At 47.5% G+C, this 24,988-nt stretch overlaps 1 protein-coding gene across 1 annotated transcript; it reads right to left on the reverse strand.

Moving 5' to 3' along the window:
• Positions 1–470: 470 nt before the first annotated feature.
• NMT2 (N-myristoyltransferase 2) lies at positions 471–24,988 on the reverse strand. Its single transcript, XM_075271648.1, has 13 exons — positions 24,842–24,988; positions 15,290–15,425; positions 12,355–12,393; positions 11,135–11,279; positions 9,372–9,490; positions 8,935–9,026; positions 7,725–7,841; positions 6,965–7,135; positions 5,052–5,160; positions 3,213–3,383; positions 2,629–2,796; positions 2,258–2,395; positions 471–1,160 (listed from the first exon to the last, which is right to left on the reverse strand). Exons 1-13 carry the CDS (start codon positions 24,949–24,951, stop codon positions 1,140–1,142), a joined length of 1,536 nt encoding a protein of 511 aa, XP_075127749.1. The 5' UTR covers positions 24,952–24,988; the 3' UTR covers positions 471–1,139.

Here is a 24,988-nt window from a genome sequence, read left to right on the forward strand (position 1 = left end):
CTTCCATTCATTTCTATGTGAACGTGCTGTTCCGAACAGTGTTCGCTCATCTCTAAACATTATCAGTAATGTGTGGGGGAAGGGCAGACCGCTCCTTATTGTGCACAGCCCCTGCCTCAGACTTATATGTAAAAGGTGTTTCAGCCATAATGTGATTATTAACAACAGAAACATTGATAGGACATCATGTATGAAGGCTTATACAGTCAGAACAGGCGGCCCAACAAGAGCATCAACATTTGATGAAAACTCAGGTACCCTTTAATTTTTTTTTTTTTTTTAAAAAGGTTCGGGTGGTTTTTATGATGCCCAATGATAAAGCACAGAGCCAGGAAGTGTTGTCATGGGGACACAGATACAGAAGTTCATGTACTACAGGGATTGCTGCACCCAGACATAACTTACTGAAAGCTCTGCTCGGACGTCGTCCGGAGAACACGAAGGCGACGCGGCGCGCGCACACCACCAACGTTGTCATCGTATTTACTATAAACATAACACTAGCGCGCCCATTCATCTATTCATTACAAATGACGAGATTTTAGTATTGCCAATCGCGGAGACACGGCGATGTTATCCTCGGACTGACCGTTTCCCCCCGGTATTTAATGACACAAACAAGCTTGAAAGCAAAAACAGGGAGGGGGCTAATATCACAGGCACCGGGGGCAGAAGGGGCCAGCGATCCATTGTACAGTCATTGGGTTTTGGCCCTCAGATAACCAGATGGTTGCGACGCTCCGTCCGATGGTGCGTTGCCCGAATCTGAAGAGTTTATTCTACATGCAATCCCGCAGTCCGATCCGTATAAAAAGAATGATGGTGACGTGAAGACCAAATGGTCGGTCGTGTCCTTGAGAAGTCTAACCCGTCCACACGTAAAGGAATGTGTGCTTCACTTGGATTCTTTGTCGCGCTGTGGGGGTTGGTTGTATTCCTGTAAATAAAGGACGTGCGCCTGGAGGAAATGACGACGACGCGGTATAATGTCTGTGTGGTGGCAAAGCTCCCCAGGCCGCTACTTCCTTTCCTTCACGTTACCCGGCTCCGGTATCTGCATTCACTTTGTGCTTGTCCTTCCTGAAGAGCAGCTCCTGACCTGTGCGTCGAATGACTGAGGTGGTCGACTATGGCGGAGGTTACTGTAATACCAGACCAACCTAAAGACAAGAGAAAAAACATCAGTGTTTCCTGTACATGATTATGGGGGCGGCCATCTTGCCTGAGCTTCTGCTCTGTTAACAGCATTTAGTGATCTGCTTTACAGCAGTCTAGTGGCCACAGGCAGCAATAGACTGGAGCCGACTCATTGAGGTCTATGGGAGAGCTTTCTAGACATGCTCAGTACAGGGAGGGGGAGGAGATAAGCTGTGACATCATCTATGGTCAGTAGTGATGTAAGGAAGGGTCAGTGGTGTTATCTATAGAGGCGTCATCTTCCATTGTAATCCAGTCTGTGATGTCAATGCTGGAAAGAAAATCCCTACAGAATTGGCATGTCAGTCTAGTATTAGGTTTATAGGAAAATTCTTTAAAATAAAAATAAAAATCCTTAAATATATGCATGAAAAAAAGCATGAAAACTTAGAAAAATAAAGTTATTTTCTTGCGACACATTCCCTTTAAGAAGTTTTAAAGGATGAGGATTCCATCAAACATCTTCCCATATGTCTCCCCTGTACCAGGTCAGTATAGTCCCGTGATGGTGAACTTATGGCATGTGTGCCAGATATGGCACTCAGAGCACTCTCCGTGGGCACCCATCTGTGGAACAGATTATACTGGGTGGGGGCTACTGTGCAGCAGATTGTACTGTGTATGGGCCACTGTGCAGCAGATTGTACTGTGTGGGGGCCACTGGGGAGCAGATTGTACTGGGTGGGGCCCATTGTGGAGCAGATTGTACTGTGTGGGGGCCACTGTGGAGCAGATTGTACTGTGTGTGGGGGCCACTGTGGAGCAGATTGTACTGTGTGTGGGGGCCACTGTGGAGCAGATTGTACTGTGTGGGGGCCACTGTGGAGCAGACTGTACTGTGTGGGAGCCACTGTGGTGCAGATTGTACGGTGTTGGGACCCGTCACTATTTTTATCACGCAGTATCTGTTTTATAGCAGACACGTGATATTATCACAGACCATCTACACAGTATTAAGGCAAAACTGCCGTGTTGGCACTTTGTGATAAATGAATGGGTTTTGGGTTGCAGTTTGGGCACGGGGTCTCTAAAAGGTTCTCCATCACTGGTATCGTCTCACCTTTTCAGAGTCCATAGCTGGGCATCTCCAGTTAAACAAGTAGTACTGCAAATTGCCATCTCCTATGCCAAACTTTAGTTTTTCCAAGAAAGTTTTGTTTTCCATCAGGTCGAGGGCGTTGAACACATCAAATCCTTTCTGCCGAAAGATAGGAATACGAGGGGTTAACTGGCGCTTGAAATAAGGGATGTCTGGGTTGTTTTTTTTTTTCTAAATAATAGGGGGCCGACAACCGGCCAGACCACCACAATATATATATATATATATATATATATATATATATATATATATATATATATATATATATATCTCCACACACATCACATTTGGATTCTATGGAAGGAACGTCAGTAAGAGTAGAGGCCACTTACTAATTTGGCGATGATCAGCGCATCATTCATGAGGTCCAGGAGTGGCGTCTCTGTGTGGACGTTGTAGAAGGAATACGCTGCTTTGAGAGTTTTATGCATGGGGTGATGCATGACTGTGGAAGGTAACGTGTAAAAACTGAAGAAGTCCGTCAATACACCGCTAGAATTCTGCAGAGGAAACATGCGCAAAGGTTTAAAGGGATAGTCTCATCTTCACTACAGGATATTCAGTAAATATGACAGATGTGGGTTGTACCTTTAAGACCACCACCGGTCCCCTTACCAATATCTCCCCTCTTCGGTACCAATACACACGAAGGTGGAGTTCATCTAGACTGGCATTCTGTATACTCCCATTTTTGTCATATACTTTATTAACCTATCTAACTTCCATCTTATCATAAAACAGGCTGTAACATTCTCCTTACAATCCTCTATATGAGCTGTTACTAAGGAAAATCCGGAGCTGGTGCCAGTATTAATACTGGTACAGACTGGCCAGGGCACCAGCATGACTGCTACGAAAATCAATGGGGCATCCATGTAAGCCATTACCCAGGACTGGGCAGAGAATGGAGACTTACCTCTACCACAAAGGTATCAATGATGTTATCCTGAGGGAAAAACCAATGTGAAACCTCCTCTTCATCCAGGACCGGAGCGAGGTGAAACTGGCTCAGATAGTTATTTAGTAACTGCTGGACCATCGGGACGTCTTTCTTCTCCATTGGTCGTAGGCCGGCGGTCTTTGTGACCTTATTAATAGGAAGAGAAGAACTGTTCAGAGCTATTAGTCACTCCATTAGGAGCTCCGGAGGCCATGATAATGATGGATAGATGGAAAAATCTTAAAAGGGGTGTCTGGGATGAGCAAGAAACTTGTTAGGTATTAGCTATTAGGTATGCACACCACCGAGTATGCAGGCCTAGGGGTAGGGGGGGTGATTTAAGGAGGAAGGCACTTAGATGACATCCCTCATTGATTTCAAAGGGGGATTTTGTTCCGATGTCTCGCAGCAGGATAAGGTCTGCTCTATAATCATCTGAACAAAATGGAGCATCGAAAGCCATCTCGGATCTCCTACCGTTCTGGCGCTCCCGATCAGTGCTGACTGCGCTGGTAGAGAAACGGGACTGCCGCAACCAATCACGTAGTGTTGCGGCAATGTCATCACTGCAGCCCAGTATACATAGACAGAAGGGGTGGTTTTAACAGGGAACCGGTGCATATTGGATATTGCAGCGAGCCTATGAATGAATGAAGCTGAGCTGCAAATCCAAGCATGACCACTATACAACGTGTGGCGCTAGAGAGGAGGCTGCAGTAATCAATATCCTAGGAAAAGTGCAGCTCAATCCCATTCACTTGACAGAGCTGCAGAAGTCCGGCGGACATGGTATCACCGTCAATAAGAAGCGGCTGAAGCCATGACCCCTTCAATAAGGAGTCAGACCCCACTGAGGTCAGGTCATCATTATAAAAATTTTGGAAACCTTTTAGTTTTGGTTCTCTATCTTTAGGACGGCCTCAAACATTGACCAGGTTTATTAAAGGGATCATGCCATGAAAATCCCATTTATCCTATAGACATAGGATACAGTATAAATTGCTGATCGATGGCGGTCTCAGTTGTTTCGGCTATATATGGCGTTCCCATTGAGGTGAATGGAGCAGGGGGGCCACATTCACAACAGGGGGAAAAAAATCTCAGGATGGGCGGGGGCTCAGTGGTCAGATCCCCAGTAATAAGCAATTTATCATCTAACCATCAGATAAATGGTTGGGCTCCTTTAAGAAGAATTTTCACCTCTTCAAGTCTCAAAAATGGAATGGAAGCAAAACGTACATTAAAGAGGACCTTTCACCATATCCGGGCACATGCAGTGTTATATACTGCCAGAAAGGCTTTCCCGATCTGTGCCCAGTGTGAAGAGCTTACGGCCCGGTACCGTAGCTCTTCTATGGTCAGAAGGGCGTTTCTGACCATTAGCCAGAGACGTCCTTCTGCCTCGCGGCGCCAATCGCGCTGTGCTGTGGAGCGGGGAGGAACTCCCCCCTCCCTCTGCTCACACAGCTTGTCCGTAGACGAGCATTAGCAGGAGAGGGAGGGGGCGTTCCTTCCGGCTCCACAGTACAGCGCGATTGGCGCCGCGAGGCAGAAGGACGTCTCTGGCTAATGGTCAGAAACGCCCTTCTGACTGTAAAGCGCTACGGTACCGGGACCGATAGCGCTTTACACCGGGCACGGATCGGGAAAGCCGACAGTGCACTGAATTCAGCGCACTGTCAGCTTTCTGGCAGTATATAACACTGCATGTGCCCAGATATGGTGAAAGGTCCTCTTTAAGAGACGTTGTTAATGGACGTTAGATCCGCCACACACCGTCGTGTGAACAAGGCCTTACAGTCTAGGGTTACTTACGTCTGGCAGTCGGTATAGTTTGATGGTCCTCTGTAACGTCATATGTCGACTGAGGTGTGAGAACTTCACCTCCACCAGTTTTCGAGGGTTCAAGGAGCGATGCCAGTACCTGCAAGGGGACAAACACATCATTAATCTTCCCCTAGACCAGCAGTGAAGAGGTTAACCCCCCGCCCCAATCCCCATATTCTCATTACAGGCACACTCTCGGTGAAAAACATTCTTTGTACCCCCGGACGGCTTCCGCATACAAAGTTTGCCTTCTTGTCTGAAATCTACTTTTAGAAACGTCTTCGCAGCCAAACCTTGATCCCCCTCTTTGGTACACGGTATCCGTAGGGGGAGCCAAGGTCGGCGCGTTATTTGCGCAGCCACAAAGGCTAATGGTTGAAAAACAAAAAAGCAGGAGAATCGGATTTTACGAGGCATAAAGACTCCGGGGGGGAGCGGGTACACGTCTGTTTACGGAGTCTGTGTCGCCAAATAGTGAAGCGGCTAAAACACGACCGACTCTAGAGCCCGGGATACTACAGGAGAGGTGCAGTCTTATGACAGGGGGCAACTATTGCCCAAAAACAATGAGACTAGAGAGGAGGAGCAATCCCAGAACCCCCCTGAAGTGCAGCCCCTGAGCTTAGGGGAATTATAGTAAATCCTGAGCCCCAAAACACAGAATCTGGGCCCACAACGTGGACAGTATGAAATCAGACAACAACCAGATTCTTCCTAACATATAAAGACCCCATGTTTGTACATTGTGTCATCACTGCTGCATTCTGGGACAAGATCCCATCAAGGAACATATAAGTAAGAGCCAAGACACAGGAAGACGCCCGCTCTCTACTGGCTCTAGAGATGATATTTGCAGAGCTGTCCCTTTAGAATTAAGGAATTCTTTATTTGTTTAGTGAGTTTTACATCTGAGCCTTTGGCCTTACAGGAGAAGCACGTCTCCAAGAAATCTCATTAGAACACGCACGAGCTGCCAAAGTAAGACGTCTGGAAGGGACAGACAAAATACAATGTCTTTTACAATGCAAAATGAATATATGCTAGCAGCCATCTTCTTCTCAACCTACAGACTGTACGTAAATGTATCTGAGTAATGTTGTGAATGCATTATCTATATATCCTGTACTTATCCGGAGTTACATCCTGTATTATACTCCAGAGCTGCACTCACTATTCTGCTGGTACAGTCACTGAGTACATACATTATATTACTTATCCTGTATTATACTCCGGAGCTGCACTCACTATTCTGCTGGTACAGTCACTGTGTACATACATTACTTATACTGTATTATACTCCAGAGCTGCACTCACTATTCTGCTGGTACAGTCACTGTGTACATACATTACATTACTTATCCTGTATTATACTCCGGAGCTGCACTCACTATTCTGCTGGTGCAGTCACTGTGTACATACATTACATTACTTATCCTGTATTATACTCCAGAGCTGCGCTCACTATTCTGCTGGTACAGTCACTGTGTACATACATTACATTACTTATCCTGTATTATACTCCAGAGCTGCACTCACTATTCTGCTGGTCCAGTCACTGTGTACATACATTACATTACTTATCCTGTATTATACTCCAGAGCTGCGCTCACTATTCTCCTGGTCCAGTCACTGTGTACATACATTACATTACTTATCCTGTATTATACTCCGGAGCTGCACTCACTATTCTGCTGGTGCAGTCACTGTGTACATACATTACATTACTTATCCTGTATTATACTCCAGAGCTGCGCTCACTATTCTGCTGGTGCAGTCACTGTGTTTATTACATTAGGTATAGAGAATCAAACAAGGTTTGCAGTCCCGGCATAGAGTATGACATCACGTGGACGTTACATACCAGTATATATTCTGCCATAGTGCAGGCATAAATACTATACCTGCATGTTGACACCGGCTTTGGTAGTACAACCCCTGCTGTATACACGGCTTGGAAAATCCCCTCCAGGTTGACCCTCCGGGTTATCTCTCGGATGAGGACTGGAGCCACGCGCTTTGATCGCAGCTTTTTATGGACACAAAGGAAATTGATTTCTACCATCTTCTTCATACTGAATAAAACAGAGTGATGGTGTCATGGACGACATAACTTCTCATGGTATACGAGGCGTACACCCCATTCTTAAAGTGCCCTAAAGCTGTCACTCATTGTGTGGCTCTTAAAAGGGTTATGCCAAACTGATAACTTATACCGAGGGTATGATCAGTGGAGGTCCCAGGGGTCTGACCCCGGTGATCATAAGAATACAATACTATTGTTATATTAGCCCCACCGGTGGCCCCGCACAGTTTAATGTCCTCCCACCAGTGACCCCCAGGCAATACCAAACCCATTACTCCTGGGCATGAACTATTCCCTACGCCGAGTGCCCTGCTGTAACCTATGGGCATCTGGAGCATGGAAAGAGAGATGGCAGGGAGCAGAGAGGTAAGTATCCACACTCAAGCTACCCCAAGCTTGTAGGCCGAAGCCTGCGCCACAGGAAATAGGAAAACTTTGGAACCGGCTGCAAATAACAACTTCAGGGGCCGCATGCAGCCCGCGTGTTCGAGACCCCTAACCTACAGTAAACAGACTAGTGGCACTGTTATTCCACGCCACCACGTACAGCCACTGACTGACACTCAAATCCTACTTACTTGTCATAAATACGGATTGTCGCTGGTACAGCACTGATAAAACCAACTAGTTTCTTGTTGGAAGACACTCGAACACCACAATGCCACTGAGACAGCCAGCCCGGAGGACGCAGCGCCCTGCAATAGATAAGGAAAAAGTCATGTAAACAATGCCAGGAGGAACACACCGCAGAAATCTAAAACCATCCATCACCCATCTAAAACTGGTGGCTTATCTTAACCCCTTCCCGACATCCGCCGTACTAGTACGGTGGATGCCGGGTGTTTAACTATGGCGGCCACCTGGGAGCCGGTTGGCCACCATAACCGCCGGGTGTCTACTGTTTTATACAGTAGACACCCAGCGCTAATGGCCCCCGTCAGTGTGCGCACCGATCGGGAGCATTAACCCCTCCGATGCCTTAGTCAAAGCTGACCAAGGCACCATTTTCCCGGCCCAAACTCCAGGTCCGGGATCGTGTTGCCAAGTAAAAACAAAAAAAAACAAAAAAAAATGCTGTTGGCGGGAAGCAGTTAAAGGGGTTTTCCAGGCTTTATAATGGATGACCTAGAATAGGCGATGTGACCAATGAACCTGGCCTGAGGGAGTGTGGCTGCCGCTTCAAAGAGTCAATCCACAGGGGTCCCAGGTGTGAGACCCCCATGGATCTTCAATTGATGAGCCATCTTAAGGATAGGTCATCATCTTGGAAGTCCTAGAAAACCCCTTTAAGGAAAGGCCATCAATTTTCGAAAGGTGCATAATCCCTTTAAATCAATGGGATACGTCACGTGCTAGTGGTCTCCAATGTCCGGCACAGCACTGTGTGCCTTATGTGTCTACATGTGACGAGATGAATGTATTTTGTTTTATTTTAACACTAAATTTGACAGAAAACCGGAAAAACGGGGGAGATTTATTACACTGTCAAAAATTAAAACCCCTCCACGTTGTCCATATCAACCAGTCACAGCCCAGCTTTCATTTTGTCTCCTGGCCTTTTAAAATGAAAGCTGCTCAGTGATTGGTTGCGATGGGCCACAAAGGCAGTATTAGACAATACTGCTCTAATAAGTAGTGCAGCCTCAGGCTTTGGGCCTGTAACTTCCAAACATTGTGTCTCAATATAAAAGCAAGAAATGAAAAAACATTAAAGATTTCTTTACGTTGACAAGGGACCGAGGTTATCATGGTGGACAATATAATCTCATCTTTACTATAGATACTCACCATTGTAAAAACTCCGGTGAATAGTCAAACCGGAACATGTTATCATCGTCCTCCACGTAATTCTCATTCAGCAAAGTGTAAAGTTCTTTTAGCTGGTTGGTGGATAGAAGACAAGAGAGACATCACAGTTACAATGAGGTCTATAGAGAAGAAGAAGCCTAACCATAGCTATAGGACATGCAGAGGTAGCAATCACTACCAGGCCCTAAAGCCTGAGGGGGCCCAGACGGTTCAAGTTACACCTTTTACCACGGCCAAGAACAACCAGCTTTATTCATTGAGGAGACAATTCCATAGCATACTGCCAGGGCGGCCATTTTGAATACTAAACTCAGTATATGATAACTGCGGGGGGGGGGGGGGGGAGGGGGAGGGCTCTGTTACTAGTGTGCATTACTTCATCCATCAGTGAAGATACCCCGGACTTGCGAACTTACCACCTCGGCATTGCTCAGGTCTAACGTGTCCCACATGAAACCCTGAGGCAGAGAGTATGGCTCTTGGCGTATGTTGTCCTTGTCGGGTTCGATCGCACCGTGACAGGTTATAATTTCATCTGTAATGGAAAACGCAGGTGTCAACAGACAAAGCCACAAACGCAGGTAGCACCAGGAAATGACCATGTCCTACCCACAATGTAGAGACTTAAAGGGGCTCTATCAGCAAAATCATGCTGCTAGAGCCCCACATATGCGTGAATAGCCTTTAAAAAGGCTATTCAGGCACCGTAAATGTTATATTAAACTACCCCCCCCCCCCCCCCCCCCCCCCGTTTTAAAATACAACCCTAAAAAATAATATGATCTACTTACACATCGTGCATGGTGGGTGGGCATTCAGGGTGTCTTCTTCTTCATCCACGCCTCTTCTTCCTCCGATGCCTATGCGCAGTAGCCGTAATAGAAGCCGCATGCTACTGCGCATGCGCCCAAGCCGGTTTTTTAATACCAGTGTCCGCGAGCGAGCGCTGGAAGAAGACGGGACCGGAGGACATCGGAGGAAGAAGAGGCGGGGATGAAGATGAAGACACACCCTGAATGCCCACCCAGCGTGCACGATCCGTAAGTAGAGCACATTCTTTTTTAGGTTATTATTTTAAAACGGGGGAAGGGGGGGGGGGTAGTTTAATATAACTTTACCGGTGCCTGAATAGCCTTTTTAAAGGCTATTCACGCATATGTGGGGCTCTAGCAGCAGGATTTTGCTGATAGAGCCCCTTTAAGAACCTGCCATCTTGTTTCTACACCTGTTATACATCTCCATGGTATCCGACTACAAGAAGACCCATGTCGTCTGACCATGAGGTTCTGCCGTCTTCCTTTTGTGCGCCACTTCTTGCTAACCTACCATGAAGTTCTGTCATAGGAAACTGAACCAAAAGTTGAAACTACACTGTAGATACAAAATATCGCAGCAGATTTGGCGGTAACTAGAGTAATAGCAGCACGAGCTGTTATCATAGTGGTTTTCCTGAGTACTTTGGTTTCCTGCTATAACATAAAGGTGTTATCTCAAGCATCATTGTTATACTATGAGTCCTGAAGGCCGGTCATCACAGTGTTACAATAAATGTCATTTTTCACCCTTTTTTCTTCCATGTGTCGCCCTCTGCTGTTGGGGCAGGATCTGTGTGCCTGAGCATGTCCGCCAGTACTATGTAGGTGGACATGCACATTGCTATGCACTTTGAACACTAGGTGGCGCCATACTTTTTCAGTAAATGTTAGATCTCTTCTCTGGATCAAATTTTCTTACCAGTTTTTCATATTTGCAAACAATTTCTTTCATCAAATTCCTTATAAGTAGGACAAAACTCCAAAAAACGGTGAGATGACTAGCAGTAGCCACCTTATAAGAGTGCTGTGGGGAATAGCATCATGATAGACCACTGTGACCGCTCTTCCTACATAGAGGTCCTCTTAAAGGCGTTGTCCAGGACTGTGATACGGTGCACCAGGCTAGTGACATCATGTCCATTGGTCACGTGACCATGTTAACGCTCAATCCCCTTCAAATTATTGGAGCTAGGCCGCAGTTCCAAGCGCAGCCACTATAATAAGTATGGCGCTGTGCTTGGTAAGTAGTGACAAAGCAGTTAATATCACAGTCACGGACAAGCCCTTTAAGATCACATGCAAATATATGTGAACACAGTAAAACAAGAACTACATAAACAGCGAGTCCCCCAATGCCAACTTACTAAGTTTCGGTACAGGCTGCGTATCCCAAAACTGGTATTTACGTTTGCTTGCCTCATCAAGGTTCTTCGCTGGTCCCTGGCAAGCAGAAAGGAGCTCCATGGCTCTCTGAATATCCTGGAGCTTTTGCATTGGTATAGCGGGATTCTAAGGAGACAACCGTAGGTAAGGATGACGTAAAATGGTTTTAACAAATGTTTTGTAAAACGTGTTTTCCTGACCCAAATCGATTTTTCATACTGTTGACCAATCCACAGGACAGTATGCTATAGGTAGGGGTCGGATATCCGGGACCCCACACAAATCAACTGTTACAGCAGCCTCCGGGTGCCAGAAACTGCTAATATACAGGCAGCATGTAATAAGCGATAGGAGCGGTGCAGAAGCCCCGTCCATTACATAGTAGTGGCCCTCCGAGGCTTCTGCAACGGCTGAGTGTTGGACCCCACAGATCACATCCTGATGAAGTCAGGACTATGAAAAATCAATCTTGTTCTGGAAAACACCTTTAAGGTCCAGGAGATACATAACTGGGGTAGTAGGCCGGGAAAAGTGAAACATATAAAAAAAAAACCCATACTCACCTGTTCCTGCCATTCCCCACCACAGTGCTTGTGGGCATGCTCCTTGCCACAAGTGATCACAGACGCCGATCAATGGTAACGGGAAAGGAACCGGGATATTACTCACAGGTAGCGTCCCGGCTCCGTTCCTGATTGTCCTTAGTCGTCCCGTGCAGCGAGGACTTCCACCAAAGCAAGTGCTACGGGCACCACTGGACTAGACAATGATGGGGAAGACCAGAGAAGCTGGAGACAGGTAAGTATGGTTGTTTTTTTCATATTTCAACTTCTCCCAGCCTTCTGTCCCAGGAGCAACTGCTTCAAGGGGTACTCTTTTTCCATAGGAGACCCCCACTTTCATGCGAATGGAGTACCCCTGGAGTCTGTATCAATAGAGCATCAGTCATGCATTGCAACTCCACTTACCTCTATGGGCTGAGTAAATAGCTCAAGTATCTCTGACAGTCCCATAGAGATGAACGGAGCAGCAGCCTGAGTGCATGACCCGACGCACCATCTCTACAAACCAGTTACAAGATGGTTAACCCCTAAAACACCCCCTTATGCCCTTTCTTGATCTTTTAGTTAATAATATGATCATAGAAAGAGCAGAAGCCCTAAACGTATCACAAGGGCATAAGAAAAACAGCAGCACTTACCATGATATCCTCCTCTTCTTTGATCCTGTCCTGTCCCAACTTGCAAGAATGGAGTAAAGAAAGAGAACAAAAAACAGAATTATTCCTCTCACATTAAAGTGACCTCTGGCTAGGAGGAAGCTTTCTGTAGCAGGAACACTCTCCTCTGATATGATAGTAGTTAAAGGGGTTAAATTTATTTTTCCTATGTCTTTGTAGAATGGGAGGAAAGCCACGCAAACACGGGGAGAACATACAAACTCCTTGCAGATGTTGTTCCTGGCAGGATTCGAACCCAGCACTCCAGTGCTGTGAGGCTGCAGTGTTAATCACAGAGCCACCATGTTGCCCCAGGGTATTCCAACTTTTTTAACCCCTCCAGATGCTTAAAAAAAATGAACACCAGGGATCCAGTAGAGAGTACCTGAGGACCCAAATGGAGACTCTCCGCCGTTTCCTTGGCTGAACGGAGAGATGAATATATAGTTATTGATATTTTATGTCTCTGCAGGGGTTAAAAAGGGGAGTCCAGGGAGTTAATATTACCTTAAATGATCCAGTGGACACTGGATGATGAACCCAAGGATTCCAGCTGGATCCGAACCCCGGGTCATGAGAATGGAACCAGTGCCAAACCTCTAGGTCACTTCGCCCCTTCTTACCTGTACCCAGGGGACGGCTCTACTATGGTCAGTCATCCCCCATAGCACAGGGTAATTGCCGGTAAGGTCAGAGGAGGAGAGACCTAGTGGTCGGGGACTGGTTCTACTATGGTCATCCATCCGCCATTGCACAGGTAATTTCCAGTGAGATCAGAGGAGGAAGGACCCGGGTGTTGGGGATTGGTTCCGATCACCCCTGGGTCCATCATCCATTGTCCACCGGATCAGTTAAAGTAATCTTAACCCCCCCGGCCAACCCTTTAACCTGCTCTAACCCCCATTTTCCGACAAGATTTTTTTTTCTCATTCATTTCTAGCTCCTTTAAATGTAGGAATGCAGAGGGGCGGGCAGAGCAGGAAGTCTGTGTAGTGAAGCTTCAGCCAATAGCTGCAGAGCAGGAAGTGACATCAGAGAAAGGATAACATTCCGTAGTTGCTGCCTTTGACAGATCAACGTGGAAAAATGATCAGTCCTGCTATACTACTGTATATGATGCTCGTAACTCCAACTTAATACAGTGGAATATAGTAGGATCAGAAGCAGCCAATACCGTCATTGATGCGTACACACCCCGCAAAGACATATACGGAGTGCTGAAATAAAATATAGCTGTAATATCAAACAGGGACACCCTATACCAAGTGATGGGATAATACACCTAATTAGAAAAGCCTAAGCGTAACCTACACTGGAGCAGACTAGAGGCAGCCCGGCACAGAGCGGCCCACTGTTCTCTATACAAATAAATTGTTTACTTAACTTGTCCCCAGTGACCCCGTGTAAAGCAGCTGCCGCGAGGAACCGATGAAAATAAATAATTCAGAGCAAAGGTACACAGCGTATTTCTGTCTGTCAGCGGCGCGGCGCGCACTGGAAATCTAATTACAAGATGTTCTTTTTCTTTACGACATATAGTCACACACTAGACCATTATTTTTACTGCACGAGGGGTAGGTGTAAAGAAACAGGGAATATTTGACTTTTTATCTACATTGTAGACCCAGGGGTTTCATGATGGCAGCGGAACGGACCACAGACGTCAGTAAACGGTCTACGAAAGTGATCACTTGGCCAAAAGACTACCGGCCCTGAGAAGGAGGGAGCGGCCTTGCATTGACTCCTGGGAAGAGGATGGTCCGCTGAGCCTTGTAGTGACTGACTGGAGAGGAAAGGGAGGAGGGACGGGACGTCTACTATGACTATTGGGGAGGTGCATGTATGGGGGTGACTACTGGTAACGTGTGGGGTCATATGCAGTGTCCAGTGGAGAAGGAGGGGAGCGATGGGCACACCATTATACTACAAGAGGAAGCTGGGCAGGGGGTAACTGAACCGCAACTCTGACCACTGGAGGTGGGGCAACAATCCCACCAATCATGTTCATACAAAATGTTCCAAAAAATTATTCAATGTTATTTTAAACTACACTGCAAGGCTTATACCCATAAAACATACCTCTTTCATCCATTATCCCTTCTCTGGGCTTCCCTCAACACCACTGCTGTGTACTATCATGTGACCTTCTCTAGGTTTTCTTCCAAAACCCTTTGCATACGCTCGTGCAACCCAGTGCTCAATATCACCAGTCAGTCTCCTTTCCCCTCTGGCTGCTGTAAACATATGCAGCTTACATTTAGCAGTATAGCTGTAAATACAGTCTCCAGTCAGTCGTCTTCCCCTTCAGGCAGCTGTGAATATAGTTCCCAGTCAATCTCCTTCCCCATCTGGCAGCACAGCTGTAAATATAGTCCCCAGTCAGTCGTCTTCCCCTTACAAAGCTGAAGGCAGCTGTGAATATAGTTCCTAGTCAGTCTCCTTCCCCATCTGGCAGAATAGCTGTAAGTTTAGTCCACAATCAGTCTCCTTCCTCATCTGGTTGTAATAAATACAGTGCCCAGTCAGCCTCCTTTCCCCTCTGGCAGCTGTGAAAATTCCTCAGCAGTTCACTTGCAGATAGTTAGAGAATACTAGCTTGATGGAAGCTGGAGCAGTGCATAGTACTTGCTTGCTCACGAGTCAGTCCTCGCAATTGTGCGGTTTATTGCTGCGCTACTGTACAGTCTCTGATCCATCCATAAGGTTCAGTGTGTAAGTGTGGGATCATCATGATACTAACCTTACAGGGGGTGGGGAAGTGAAGTCCCTGAAATACACTCAATAGACTAAGGATGAACATCCAGACCCCGTGCAGATCTTGCTCTGGTTACCTTCACACCCAGGACTCGCACTCCACCCCAGAACACTGAACCTGACGTGACTTTGCACCTTGGAATGAAGAGCAGCGCTCCTTTACCTTAGAAGGTTGCTGTGTCCTGATCTCTTGAGAATCGGATGCAGAGTCTGACTTGGTACCCCCAGAATTTGGCTTTTCCTTTTTCCGTTTTTGCTTCTTCTTCTTCTTTTTAGCGCCAAGATCCCCGGACGGGCTTCTGTTTGAGGGACATTACAACGGAAATGTAATTATTACGGAAATTCTTCATAATGCAAAATGTGCTCTCCAAAAAAGCTACAAATTTTAAGAAACAGGGGCCCCATCACATGAATCCACATCTTCATTTGCTGCCCCATAAACGTAACCTTTTATCGCCATTCTACGCTATACTTTCTAGACACATTGCATTAGTTACCTTATGGCCAACGGTAAGCTCCAGAGCTGCATTCACAATTCAGCTGGGTATCGAAAATAGTCGATAACAAGCCCCTGTGCTGTGATAATTCAGGGGGACACTTCGCTTGTCCTACAGAATGCACGGCACGGGTCATGCTGGGAGATTTCAGCTCTGGAGTCTGCAGAACTATAACTGCACTGCTAGGCCTTGCTATGGATAAGTAGAAAGCAAGTCCTACCTGATACCTATGGCATATGGACATCTTGATGGGGAGGGGTCCCCTTCACTTGGCCCTTGCACTGACATCACCCTTCCTTGCACTAGTCAAAGGAAAGGCTAGTCACAGGAAGTAGCGAGCATGGGGATAGCCGGGTCATAACCACAAGGCCAAAAATGACCAAAAATTCATATAAAGTGTATAGTGTGCTGCAGGAGAACGGGTTGGAATACTACATACCGGAGGAGGAGGGGGCACAAATATTTAGGTGTAGCATCCAACATCACCCTGGAAACTGTGCAGGCAAAGACAGAACTGCTGCAACGGCAAAGGAAAAGCTCAGGGACAGCGCGAGCGAATGGAGAGACGCTTCCACCTCCTGCGGTACAAGCGCAGACTCTCTGCGGCACTACGGGGTATTAGTTCTTACTATAGGATGGCAGATCTGTCCCAAACCAACAACTACACCGATAAGGCTGTGATACTACAACACCACAGACCAGGGATCTCAGTGTTAAGGGTTAATTTTGCGAGGCCTGAAAGTATTCGACCTCTTCAGTAAATCCGGTCCCGGTGCGGCTTGTTTATACTGAAATGTCCACGTGTCGTGTGTGTACAGTGACTATACGGAGCCATGGATATCACCAAGCAATTTAGGGACTACCAGGTCATAAAAATAACAGGTCCCTGCACAAGCTCGGATTCGACCCGAGACATTGTGGCCATGTGCAAACTGGCACCAAAAAAATCCTACAGGTTTGGTCAGGGCGGTCATGTCCGTGTCCAAATCAGGGCTGTAAAATAAGTTATCAGCCAAAGTCGCTGGGTACACCCGGTCTTAAAGGGGTTTTCTGGGACTTTTAAATTGGTGACCTATACTCTGTCCGACACCCCGGCCGATCAGCTATTTGAAGGGGGTGCAGTGTTCAGGTGAGTGTTGAGGCCTACACAACCCCTTTAATTGCCACATGTTATATACAAGTCTATCTGCCCCATATTCCATGTGCCTTTTAAGGGGCACTTACTATCATAATGTAAACTACTTTATATTTCTCCCATCAAAATACAGCGCCTCTCCATGGGTTAAGTCTGATACCATCCACTGGTCCTAAGTAAAGATACTGAGCTGCCACCCCAGACACACCCATGGACAAGAGAGGGGTCCTCCGATAATAAGCTGATCATGGTGTGTCTCAATGCTTGAACCCAAGTGATCAGGTGTAAAGCTAAGAACCTGGTAGTAAGTTTAAAACCCTGCAGTGCCCCCGCAGGGGAAACAAGGTATTACACTGTCTCCATTAAATCAACGTTCTGTCTGTGTCATTGTTGATAAGGGTGCGGAGTGTATGTCTACAGCAGGGTGTACTCTTGGGCTAGGTTCATATGGTAGAATTTGCAGAGGAAGTTGATGTCTTCACCACCACTTGAATACCATGAATACCAAGCACAGCGCTTCGTATTGCAGCTTAGCCCCATTGAACGAAATGGGACTGTGCTACCGAAAGGCCGACCGACCACTGCAAGAAACTGATATGTGGGGGTGCCGGGTGTCAGACCCCCAACAGTTCAGATAGTGATGACTTACCCTCAATACACAAGTCCTGGACAACCCCTTTAATATCATCTATAAATAACCTGATGGTATTAGAGCTCTGATAATGCCAGGGGCTGGTGCTGGGCAGCGGGGGGCGGCTCCGTATAATGGGCGCAGTGTTGTCGGTGACATATGCCAGCCCGCTAAGAGAGTGCTTGATGGTTTATTAATTGACTCTACATAATCCACATCCCAACAGTCGGCGCTCAGAGAGGATTTAGCAGACGGCAATATTTGTCTACGCGAGACCACGAGAATGTCTGCAACACTAAGAGCTGGGAAAAGAGGCTCGCAACCGGAGACGCACATGTAACGGCACTTCAGCTCTACGCAGGGCCGATTTCACCGCAAGTGAAATAATGGTCCGGTTACAAAAGGGGACTTGTAGGACTCGGAAAGGTAATAGAATAGTCACAAGATTTCCAATATTTAAAGGGGTTGTAAAAAAAAAAAACCTTTATGTCACGGAAAATTACTCAGAATAATCTGATTTTACTTTTAATTTTATTTTCTGCTGGGTCTGTCTCATGCAGAGCGGGTGATCCCAGTATGGCCTAGACTAGTTAGGTAAAGTGCTGTGCAGACCTATTTGTTTCCATCGCAACAGACTACAAACCAACCCTGTGTAGTCTGATCCTGCGGCCATGTTCCTTTGTATCGGACCCCCTACTTTCTGTCCTGCACGGTACTCTTAGGCCCCGTTCCCACGGAGTAACGCGCCGCTCATTTACACACGTATACACGTGTCAGAGCGAGGCGCTTCAAAACAGATCCCATTGACTTCAATGGGTGCCGGTCTTACGCGCGCTAAACATTGAAATCAATGGGAGGCTTTATAACCCATTGATTTCAATGTTGTAGCGCGCGTAAGACCGGCACCCATTGAAGTCAATGGGCTCTGTTTTGAAGCGCCTCGCTCTGACACGTGTGTAAATGAGCGGAGCATTACTCCGTGGGAACGGGGTACATCATACTGAGTAGGCAAGTAGTGTTTAGGGCCATGATGGGGTTAAGCAGTGCCCGTGCCATCAAACCACGATGTCAACTGTATTACATAACATACCGCTCTCGCTGCCGAAACTGGAGATAACGCAGATCCTGGCACATTAACCCCTTACTGTTGTTTCTGCATCTATGCGCTTAAAAAGGCACTCCGAAAAGTTACCACGGTGGTTGGAGAACAAAAACGGATTGCTTTTTGGATACGTCACTCCCAACCTCCACCAAAGGGTTGCATAAAAAGTGCTCCAAAAGATACACGTACCCAATAAAAACTATAGCTTGTCCCACAAAAAACAAGTTCTCACGTAACTTTTTTTTTTAGATGATTTTATTTAGTAGTAAAACGTAGAAACTACATACATTTGGTATCACCAGTCATAATAACCCGCTGAAAAATCTGCCCTGTCATTTTTATTACACGGTGCACCTGTGGCATATAAATAGGGGCGTGGCATTAAAAAGGGGAGTGTCCTAAAAGAGTAGCTCACGAATTCTGACTGAGGCAAAATAATCGATTCATCGTGATTTAGTTCATGAGTGAATTTCATAAAAACAATAGGAGGATGGGAGGGTTTTTAAAGAACCTACATGTCCCCCAAAATGGTGTCATCTAAAAATGCAACTTGTCCTGCAAAAAAAAGTCCTTATACAGTTATATTGGTGAGAAAAAAAAAAAAAAAAAGTTAAGGCCAATGAAATGAGAAGGTGGGAAAACAAAAAAAATTGTTGCATTCTAAGGTCTAAAATAGTCTGCACCCTTAGGCTCTGTTCCCACGGAGTAACGCGCCGCTCATTCTGACACATAAACACGTGTCAGAGTGAGCGCTGTAAAACAGAATCCCATTGACTTCAATGGGCGCAGTCTTACACATTGATAAAGCCTCGCATTGATGTCAATGTGTAGCACGCGTAAGTCGGCACCCATTTTTACATGTCAGAATGAGCGGTGCGTTACTCCGTGGGAACGGAGCCTTAAAGAAGGGTGTCCAACATATTTTATTATTGCAGGCCAGGAAAAGTGAAAAATTCCCAAGGTGACCCTGGACTTTTCTGGCGGACGTCCCTGACGACTGAAGACAACCATGGCCTAAGGGAGGAAACGGAGATGTCACCTGTGCCCTTTCCTTAGGCCCGAGAGCGACCTGGAACACCGAAGAACCGGGGACAAGAGTCAGTTTTTCTTTTCTTCACCTTCCTCGGTTTCCTAATGCAACAACAACAAATCCTGGACAACCCCGGGGATCAGTAACCCAAATGCAGGATATAAAGGAACCAGACATAGGACTGCAGGATTTGACTACATGGGGTTTCTTTGTTGTCTGTTACCATGAAGATACAATGGTCTGCTTTGCAACTGTAGACATTGCAGAAAATATTTGTAAAGAATTTTTGATAACTTTGCTTTATCCATTACAGATTTTTTTTTATAGAAAAACAAAATCAGAGATAAATGTGTGATCAGTGAGGGAAAGAAATCACTCAGAACAGGGGACCTCAGACCCCAATTATAACAGGGCGATGGTTGCATCTGCGAGCTGCCGTTCCGTAAGATTCTACAGGCTTGCAGAAAATCCCTGCCCTTCCCATAAGGATGACATAAGTGGTGGTCATCACAAAAGGGTAGGGGGGAGTCTGACCCCCAACAATCAGACATACGTGCATATAAGGCCTTTCCTCTCTCTATGGAGTATATAATAATTACTATCTCACAAAAGAGGATGAGATGGCTCTGCTCCTCCTTCCAACCTGTACAGCAAAGCCAATAAGCAAATGAAAGATAAGGGTCCCTTTCTGTGACCGAAAATGGAATAGGGACAAGTGATCACTGCAGCAGTCACACAGCCCTGTATATATATGTCCCCGCAGCAGCAGAAAGCAGCGCTGAAACCAGAGTAGAGTCAGAACAGGAGCGGAGGGAGATCAATGAGGAGACAACCCCTTTAACCGCCATATTGCGCAGGGCCCAAAGTCATGTAAGACAGCAGTACCCGCACGTGGCTATAGAGAATCACTGGGGCCTGAAGGAGCCCAAAGTCCCCCCTATAACATAAGGCACCAGTATTATATAGGATAATATATAGCACGATAAAGCGGGGCCCTGGTACGGGTTTCCCATCACAGGATTATATCTACAGTCCAATAAACTTTTACAGGGGAACGTCTGGGTGCCAGGAGCGTACGTAACGTCTTGACATGGGAAGACATGTTGGTGCCTCCCCCTCAGCGACGCTCCAGGCTCTGCTGTAATCCAGGGCTGCACACGACAGGCTGAGGAAGAAACGTGCAAGACCGATCTGTGACAGAGAGAAGAACGTTCCATGTGCTGCAGCCCACACATCACCGCGACCACAGCTCATCACCATGACGTATCCAACAACTGCAGCGAGACCCCCGTATAGGTGAGGCTGAAAGGGGGAGCAGAGGATCGCCGAACAAAGACTGGGGTGCTGCAAGGACTCTCAGTGATGTGCAAATAGGACAGATGTCTAAGGATACAGGAGCGACAGACTGATTATATATATATATTACATGTAGCACTAGGGAGATTAGACAGGGGGTCTTCCCTCACCCCGAAAGGTGGACTGATGGGGCATCCAGTAATCTGGAGAGAGGGCTGCCCTAGGTAAGAGACTATTCTAACAGCACCGGCAGTTTACCTGGAACCCACTGCAGTTCTTTGAACTAGGAATTCTGCAAGCTGCAGAGCTGAAATCTCCCAGAATTCCTTCCTTGGAAGTGTAGACTATTCCTCTGTAGTACACAAGCTTAGCTAGTATGGAGAGTCTGCAAGCTGTGTCCCAGAATAGTGAGCGCAGCTCTGGAGTATAATACAGGATAAGTAATGTAATGTATGTACACAGTGACTGTACCAGCAGAATAGTGAGCGCAGCTCTGGAGTATAATACAGGATAAGTAATGTAATGTATGTACACAGTGACTACACCAGCAGAATAGTGAGCGCAGCTCTGGAGTATAATACAGGATAAGTAATGTAATGTATGTACACAGTGACTGTACCAGCAGAATAGTGAGCGCAGCTCTGGAGTATAATACAGGATAAGTAATGTAATGTATGTACACAGTGACTGCACCAGCAGAATAGTGAGCGCAGCTCTGGAGTATAATACAGGATAAGTAATGTAATGTATGTACACAGTGACTGCACCAGCAGAATAGTGAGCGCAGCTCTGGTGTATAATACAGGATAAGTAATGTAATGTATGTACACAGTGACTGTACCAGCAGAATAGTGAGCGCAGCACTGGAGTATAATACAGGATAAGTAATGAAATGTATGTACACAGTGACTGCACCAGCAGAATAGTGAGCGCAGCTCTGGAGTATAATACAGGATAAGTAATGTAATGTATGTACACAGTGACTGTACCAGCAGAATAGTGAGCGCAGCTCTGGAGTATAATACAGGATAAGTAATGTATGTACACAGTGACTGCACCAGCAGAATAGTGAGCGCAGCTCTGGAGTATAATACAGGATAAGTAATGTAATGTATGTACACAGTGACTGTACCAGCAGAATAGTGAGCGCAGCTCTGGAGTATAATACAGGATAAGTAATGTAATGTATGTACACAGTGACTGTACCAGCAGAATAGTGAGCGCAGCTCTGGAGTATAATACAGGATAAGTAATGTAATGTATGTACACAGTGACTGCACCAGCAGAATAGTGAGCGCAGCTCTGGAGTATAATACAGGATGTAACTTCATGAAAGCATATCTTCCCACCTCCTTAAAAATAGTCATACAGTCACAATATTAGCCCCAGGAACACTACAGCTATGACAGTGATGCTCCGGATACATGTCCGCTGTACCCCAATATACTGCACACAAAATAAAAAGGACGACACAATCATTACACAACTACAACTCCCAGCCTGCACAGGGCGCAGTTCACATAAGCCGGCGAGGCTGCTGTTTGTTACAGTGAGATGAGGATTGCTCTCTAGGTAAAAGGTGAAGGACCCAGGAGCCCGCAGGGTACGGGCACACTTGTGGGGGGCAGGGCAGATGTCACCCCTGGTGAGGGCAGTCTGGAGAAAGCAAGAGATTTCCTGGAAATAAATTAGAGCAAAGAGCAGGTGACAGGACAGCGAGTGGTTGTCAGGAGCAATGCAGCCTGCGGCAGCGTAACCAGGGTGAGCTGAGGATGCCAGTGACAGCATCATTCCTGCCACGTTAGGGGGAGGGGCAAAGAGTGCTGTGCGGATATGGGGGCGGCGGGGGTAAGTCTTCATCTAGGGCAAGAGACGTTCCAGGTGGGAAATCAGGCAAGTGGTGCAGCTGCTGCTCACTAGGAATACAGACTACACACAGGGTGGGCACCAGGGCAAACGTTGTGTGGTCTGCCCCTATATGGGGTGCACAGAAAATACCTTGCAGAACGTGGACCACAGGACAAAAATGTGAACAGGAAGTGGCATGTGGGCAATGCACGCACAGGAGGTGGGTATGGGGGGCAATGCACATGCCGGAGGTGGGCACGGGGACAAAACACGCACAGGAAGTGGGTATGGGGGTAAAGCAGGCGCCGAAGGTGGGCATGGGTGCCAATGCATGTGCCAGAGGTGGGTATAGGGGGCAAAGCACGCAGCAGAGGAGGGTATTGGAGGCAAAACACACATTGAAGGAGGGCATAGAACACACCAGAGGTGAGCACAGGGACACAGCACATAGATGAGGTGGGTATGGGGACACAGCACATAGATGAGGTGGGTATGGGGGCACAGCACATAGATGAGGTGGGTATGGGGGCACAGCACATAGATGAGGTGGGTATGGGGGCACAGCACATAGATGAGGTGGGTATGGGGGCACAGCACATAGATGAGGTGGGTATGGGGGCACAGCACATAGATGAGGCGGGTATGGGGGCACAGCACATAGATGAGGTGGGTATGGGGGCACAGCACATAGAAGAAGCGGGTATGGGGGCACAGCACATAGATGAGGTGGTATGGGGGCACAGCACATAGAAGAAGCGGGTATGGGGGCACAGCACATAGAAGAAGCGGGTATGGGGGCACAGCACATAGAAGAAGCGGGTATGGGGGCACAGCACATAGATGAGGTGGGTATGGGGGCACAGCACATAGATGAGGGGGGTATGGGGGCACAGCACACAGTAGAGGCGGGTATGGGGGCACAGCACACAGTAGAGGCGGGTATGGGGGCACAGCACATAGATGAGGTGGGTATGGGGGTACAGCACATAGATGAGGCGGGTATGGGGGCACAGCACATAGATGAGGTGGGTATGGGGGTACAGCGCACAGTAGAGGTGGGTATGGGGGCATAGCACATAGATGAGGTGGGTATGGAGGCACAGCACATAGTAGAGGCGGGTATGGGGGCACAGCACAGATGAGGTGGGTATGGGGGCACAGCACATAGTAGAGGCGGGTATGGGGGCACAGCACATAGATGAGGTGGGTATGGGGGCACAGCACATAGATGAGGTGGGTATGGGGGCACCGCACACAGAAGAGGTGGGTATGGGGGCACAGCACATAGATGAGGCGGGTATGGGGGCACAGCACATAGATGAGGCGGGTATGGGGGCACAGCACACAGTAGAGGTGGGTATGGGGGCACAGCACAGATGAGGTGGGTATGGGGACACAGCACATAGATGAGGTGGGTATGGGGGCACAGCACATAGATGAGGTGGGTATGGGGGCACAGCACATAGATGAGGTGGGTATGGGGGCACAGCACATAGTAGAGGCGGGTATGGGGGCACAGCACATAGATGAGGTGGGTATGGGGGCACCGCACACAGAAGAGGTGGGTATGGGGGCACAGCACATAGATGAGGCGGGTATGGGGGCACAGCACATAGATGAGGCGGGTATGGGGGCACAGCACATAGATGAGGTGGGTATGGGGGCACAGCACATAGATGAGGTGGGTATGGGGGCACAGCACATAGATGAGGTGGGTATGGGGTACAGCACATAGATTAGGTGGGTATAAGGGCACAGCACATAGATGAGGTGGGTATGGGGGCACAGCACATAGATGAGGTGGGTATGGGGACACAGCACATAGATGAGGTGGGTATGGGGGCACAGCACATAGATTAGGTGGGTATGGGGACACAGCACATAGATGAGGTGGGTATGGGGGCACAGCACATAGATTAGGTGGGTATAAGGGCACAGCACATAGATTAGATGGGTATGGGGGCACAGAACACATCAGAGATGGGCTCCATGAATAAAAGTTCTCCTGGTCTGAGCTGCTGCCACCTCTGCAGGCCGCCTGGTACCTTGGCCTGAGCTGGGCACATGCCGCTGTGTGTGACGTGTGTCCAGCATGTTATGTAGCCGCACACTGCAGCAGCAGCACACAATGCCCGCAGCAGCAGCCCCAGCCCCCACCCACCGCTCCCCGGCTCACCCCTTGGCATGTTCGGCCTCGTCCTCGTTGTCGCCGTCTATGCCGCAGGTGTCCTGATCGTCCAGCTCCAGGCTCTGCTGGCTGGCCGCCGACTCACTGTCCTCCGCCATCACGACACAGACACAGAGAGAGGACTGAGCTGGAGCA

The sequence above is a fragment of the Leptodactylus fuscus genome, chromosome 4 (genome assembly GCF_031893055.1).
Source record: "Leptodactylus fuscus isolate aLepFus1 chromosome 4, aLepFus1.hap2, whole genome shotgun sequence".
Lineage (NCBI taxonomy): Eukaryota > Metazoa > Chordata > Amphibia > Anura > Leptodactylidae > Leptodactylus > Leptodactylus fuscus.

What these genes read in the sequence shown, in the direction of transcription:
- NMT2 (XM_075271648.1), bottom strand. Translation starts at nt 24,951, where the DNA reads ATGGCGGAGGACAGTGAGTCGGCGGCCAGCCAGCAGAGCCTGGAGCTG. An exon ending in GGACACAGCAACCTTCTAAG is followed by an intron (nt 12,394 to 15,289) that starts GTAAAGGAGCGC and finishes CATTCTTGCAAG; the next exon opens with TTGGGACAGGACAGGATCAA. An exon ending in AACTATACCGACTGCCAGAC is followed by an intron (nt 3,384 to 5,051) that starts GTAAGTAACCCT and finishes CCTATTAATAAG; the next exon opens with GTCACAAAGACCGCCGGCCT.